Genomic DNA, 6067 nt, shown 5'->3' on the forward strand with positions numbered 1-6067 from the left:
ACATTGTACTGCCGAGCCCACAAACACACAGTGCACCGACCCCCACACACACACACACACACACACACATTCACAATGCACCGAGCCCACACACACACACACACAGACACACAGTGCACCGAGTCCCCCACACACACACACACACACACACACAAAAGGGGAGCATTCTGCACTTGTCTCTCAGTTATCTGTAGGAAAAAGGCTTCCTGTTTGTACACGTCATGTATGTGTCGCGTGTATCCACATCCTTCATGAGCTTTAAGTCTCACCTGATTTCATTTAATGATTAAAGGTAAATCAGCATTGCATTTATCTCTCTCACACACACACACAACCGCTGAATTGGGTGTTTTAAGAGTGAGTTATTAGATAGTAATTAGATATTTTCTGGTTGGATGATCTGTCACACCTCATGATACGGAGAGGATCAAATGTCTTCCTGCGTGTGTGTGTGTGAGTGTGTGTACAGTATGTGTGTGTGTGTGTGTGATGATACGTCGTTTGTGCTTGTTTGTGTGTGTGTGTGTGGGTGCGTGCTGTCCTGTGTGTGGCCCTGTGTAGGTTTGTGTTTATACATGTGTGTGGTCCTGTCTGTTTTTGTATGTGTATGCATGTGTATGTGTGTGTGTGTGTGTGTGTGTGTGTGTGTGTGTGTGTGAGTGTGGTGGTGGTGGGGGTGTGTGTATGCTTGTGTGTGTGTGTGTGTGTGTGTGTGTGTGTGTGGGTGGGGGTGGGGGGGCGTATACATGTGTGTGTGTGTGCGTGCGTGCGTACGTGTGTGGCCCTGATGTGAGCAGCAGGATGCAGTCCCCTGATCCTCCATTAGTGTGATTTATGACATCGATGAGACTCACTCCCACACAGGTGTGTGTGTGTGTGTGTGTGTGTGTGTACGGCTCAGTCACTGGTCTCCTGCTTTAGCGGCTAGAAAACGCTGACGTTCTTCTGCAGGGATTTCCAGCTAAACAAGGGAAAGACACACACACACCACACACCTCCCTGTTAACTAACTGTCCTCTATCTCAAAGCAGATAACACACAAATCTCTCCTAACAAGCCCAACCATGGACTGATAGTCCCCAACTGAGCTCAGCTTTGCATGTGTGTGTGCATGTGTGTGTGTGTGTGTGTACCTGCATTCTTGTCTGTGAGTGTGTGTGTTAGAGTGGGCACGTGTGTGCGTGAGTTAGAGTGGGCATATGTGTTTGTGTGTGTGTGTGTGTGTGTGTGTTAGAGTGGGTACGTGTGTGGGTGAGTGTGTGTGTGTGTGTTAGAGTGGGTATATAGTGCAACCGGAGTTTTTAGACCCTTTCAAGTTTTCCACATTTTGTCATTTTTCAGACTCATCTTTTTTTTTTTCATTAATCTAAGCACAATACTCCAACACTCCACAAAAAAGCAGGTGTTTGGAGTGTTTTGTACATATTTTAAAAATAAAAGACTGAAATATTCTATTTACATAAGTATTCAGACCCTTTGTTATGACGCTTGCAATTGAGCTCTGGTGCATCCTACTTCTATCAGTGGTCCTTGAGATGCTTCCAGGGTATCTGCACATTTTCCAAGTGCAAATTTAAAGACCTTTTCAAGAAATTAAGACTATACCACGGCAAAAAGATTCTTACGACAACTTAAAACTCTTTTATGCAATAGTTTTTTTCTACTAATTTTAACCCCCACCCCATTTTGGATTTCTACAGAAGTTACCAAATATATTTTGGCGAAAGAAAAATAATTTCAAGTATGTGAATTACCTTCACAGCTATAAATGCCCAATTTTAGGGTCTGGGTTGCTTGCTTTTGAAGCTGGCTGTACATATTTGGTTGTGCTTACTGGCTGAGGCTGACTGTTCTTCACCTGTGTCTGTAGTAGCCTAGGCTACTTGCCAAAGACATGTGCACTGGACTGGATTCCCTTCAATATTTTTTTCAAAGTTAGACTAAGCTATTTAAATATTTTAATAGGCCTACTTTGCCTAATTTACTATGTGCATCTATTGTCCCATATGCAGCACAGCTTAAAATTTAAAAAGTTTTAAATTAATTAAGAGAGAGGTCCTCCTCGCATGATCCCGCTGAAAACTGCTGGTTTCATCTGTCGCCGACATTCAAAAAATATGCGGTTATATTTCACAACATTTGCGTAGGCCTACTGGGAAACGCTGGTAAGCAAGCTGCTGACAGATATTACAGGTATTATAACTTAGACACTAGGCTAGATATTACAGGTATTATAACTTAGACACTAGGCTAGGCCAGCAGCACACACTGGAAAGATGAAAACAGATCAACTTAACATGTACAGTCCGTTTGTTTTCTTTTTCTGTCAGTCCGTGGTTCCTTCATAAATTGCGCAGCAAATTATCAGACGAGTGACAGAAGCACGCATAATTTGACCAGCAGTCTTCGCGTCCATAGTTTATGAAACGATGCTGCGTCCGAGCTTGAGGCTGCGCCGGACAGGGCTTTTAAAATCCATATGTCCTGCCTAAATTCGAACGTGTGGCCACCCTATCGCTAACTGCCTTACCAACTCTTTCTCCCGCTCACTCTCCCGCTCTTGCTCCCGCTCACTCTCCCGCTCACTCTCCCGCTCTTGCGCGTAGGCTACCTGCGTATCTCTCAGGCCTCTACACCACGAAAACGTCATATTTGTACATACTGTATTATTACCGTTTTCACACCTTTATACACACGTGAAAAACATCTTCACTCTCCACTACACTGTAGCCTTATAGTCACTTACAAAATTGCGTTTTTAATTACACGAAACCGGATGGAGACATTTCACTCGCTCTCTTGCACTCGCTGGCGGTCCCATACGCAAATTTAATACCTCCCTTTCTAAAATGTAGGACATCCCAGACAATTTAAGACTTTTTTAGGCCTTAAAAAGCGAAAGTTGTATTTAAGACTTTTTAAGACTTTTTAAGGATCCGCGGGAACCCTAGCTTCTACAACTTGATTGAAGTCCACCTGTGCCTAAATGAATTCACTGGAATTTATTAGGAGAGGCACACATCCCTTTATATGAGGTCTAACAGTTGATGGTGTATGTCAGAGTTAAAACCAGCATAATAAAGACAATGCATTCGAACAATAAATGCACAATAAATGGAAATAAGCAAACCTTCACTTAAAGACGGGACGTGAGGCAAGGCTGTCCAACTCTCTTCAACATCTATATCAATAAATTTGCAAACCAACTAGAAAAATCAAAAGCACCTCACAAAAGCCTCACCCTTCATGATTCCGAAATCAAATTTCTATTATTTGCAGATGATCTGGTCTTGCTATGTCCAACAGCAGAGGGCCTGCAGCAGAACCTAGATTAGGGGTCGGCAACCCGCGGCTCCGGAGCCGCATGCGGCTCTTTGATCCCTCTGATGCGGCTCAGCTTTTGAAAATGAATTAATGAGTATTTAATTAAAAACGTATTTTACTTTTAGTTCGTGAGGGTCTATGAGTAGCCTATTTTATATAACTTTCCACCTCACTTGACTCCGTAATAGTAGCCTGCACAATATTGTTACATTCGCGGTTCGTTGCCATGTCAATATCAAACTAAATCACTGATTTCCCTCCATTTCAGTCAACGAGAACACTTTAATTGTTATTGTTGATGTGTGCTTTGCTGTAGGCTAGATAAGGAAAATGTCAAAAGGAAACGCCAGCGACCACACAGCTTATGAAGGCTGAACACAAGCGGGCGAAATGGGAACGTTCCATCCGAAGACTGAAAACGAAATAAACTGCCCGCTATATATCGCACACTGCAACGAAGTTAGTATTGGCGTGTTAACCCAGTTCGGGTTCCACTTGCATGTGAGAAAACATATGAAAAATATAAAGACAAACCTGCGCCACGTTTAAGGGAAATTCCGCGCAAAACTGTCACATCCATAACGTCAACACAATGCCATGGTATGTTGGCGTTATGGATATATGACAGTTTTGCGTGGAGTTGCCCTTAAATGATGACGGCTTTAATTCTTGCATGAAACTTCACCTCACTGAATATGAGCCAGCCAGACTCCAAGGCCATCACCAAATCTAATCTCTCTAATGTTCAATTTCGCCAATTACATGCCAACGAATATTGAGTGTTGTGTTGTTAATGATGTTACTTTGCATACCAAAGGACATTGGGAAAATAGGGGGTGATGTTTAGCCTACATGGGAAGCCTAGGGCCTATTCTGACATTCCACTTTACATTTCAAGTTACTTGCACATTACTTTTAAAACTAGTAGAAAATGTATTAAAAAATCTTCTGTTGAATGAAAGTAACTGTACGTTAAATATCCAAACTTTTTCTTGTAACCATCTTTATATGGCTCTTCTGAGATAAAAAAAAAAAAAAAAAATTGGTAAAAGTGGCTCTCCAGGCAAAAAAGGTTGCCGACCCCTGACCTAGATGTACTGCAAAAGTTCTGCCAGACTTGGGCCCTGGCTATTAACACCAAAAAAACTAAAGTATTACATTCCAAAAGAGAACAAATTGTCAGGGAAACAAACACAACTTCACCTTTGATAAAATAAAAATAGAACATGTCCCAAATTATAGCTACCTTGGATTGAAAATCAGTTCTAACGGAAACTTCAGCTTGGCCGTGAGCGAGTTGAAAGAAAAAGCACGAAGGGCTTTCTATGCCATAAACAATCTATTAAAATCAGAATTTGCTTTGCTCTATATGGCAGTGAAGTGTGGGGTCCCCTAACAAATCACGATTTTGAAAAATGGGACAAAAACCTGAATTCTGCAGGAATGAAACAAACACCAACTAATGCACGCAGGGCAGAACTCAGCCAGTTCCCTCTTCTCGAAATCGAAAAGAGAGCCATCAAATTCTGGCAACATGTAAAAACAAGCGACCCCACATCCTATCACTTCAAAGCCTTAAAGAGCCAAGAATTGATCACGGAAAAGAGTCCCCTCATCCAGTTGGTCCATAGGCTGCAGCAAGAAACAACCAACAGAACTAACATCACTATTCAGCCTCAGGACACTGGCACCCCTCTTGAAAGAATAAATACCAACCAAATTATCAACACCCAGAAAGAAAAATATCTCACATACTGGACAAAAACAACAGAAAAACAAAGTAAACTACAAAGTTATTTGACTCTTAACAGGGAATACCAATTAGCAAAATACTTGACAATTGTAAGAGACACCAACTTGAGAAAAACAATGTCTAGATACAGGCTTAGCAACCACAGTCTGGCAATAGAAACAGGCAGACGCAGGCAAACCTGGATGCCTAAAGAAAACAGACTTTGTGTGAACTGTGACAAAAAAGAAATTGAGTCCGAATTACACTTCCTCACTAGCTGCCCAAACTACAAAGAAATACGCTCCAACTTCTATCCAAAATGTCAATCTATATCCAAAATTCTTTGAGATCGAAGATCACAAGAAAATTAGATATTTATTAGGAGAAGAGGAAGATTGTTGCAATACTAGCTGCACACTACATACACAACTGTGACAGAAAGAGGAGGAGGACCACTGAGCAACAACGCCCACACACACACACACACACACACACACACACACACACACACACACACAGTGTATTGATAAGGTGTAAATGTTTGTAATGTTTGTTTGTTTACTTTTTTGTAATTATTATTATTCCTGTGAACGCTTTGGCATCATATGATTTGTGGTGCCAATACCAATAAAGAATATTTGAATTGAATTGAGAAAATAGTAAGGAAGAATAGAAAGAGTGAAACACACACACTCACACTCACACTCACACTCACACTCACACACACACACACACACACACACACACACACACACAGATGTGTTCATCTTAGATGGATTTGTCTGCCAAATGGTTGTGTTCTGTACACGCTGCATTTAAATGTTCTGCACTAAAGAGAAGTCAAGCCAGTAGAGCTCTCTCTCTCTCACACACACACACACACACACACACACACAGTAGAGCTCACTGGAGTACGACACAACTGATCTGAACTCAGTGTGAATGTGTGCACGTGGCCTACTGTGCTGTTGTAGTCTCTACTCTGGTGTATAACAGATTTGCTCTTCGATA

General features: G+C 41.7%; 1 protein-coding gene across 1 annotated transcript in view; it reads right to left on the reverse strand.

Annotated features, from left to right (window-relative positions):
- Window positions 1-772: 772 nt before the first annotated feature.
- phf14 (PHD finger protein 14) overlaps window positions 773-6067 on the reverse strand; it is a 93842-nt gene continuing 88547 nt past the window's right edge. The window contains exon 21 of the mRNA XM_048230100.1: window positions 773-961. Within this exon, the coding sequence (XP_048086057.1) occupies window positions 902-961 (60 nt within the window). The 3' untranslated portion in view covers window positions 773-901. The remainder of the gene's footprint in view (window positions 962-6067) is intronic.

Source organism: Alosa alosa, chromosome 20, assembly GCF_017589495.1.
Source record: "Alosa alosa isolate M-15738 ecotype Scorff River chromosome 20, AALO_Geno_1.1, whole genome shotgun sequence".
NCBI lineage: Eukaryota > Metazoa > Chordata > Actinopteri > Clupeiformes > Clupeidae > Alosa > Alosa alosa.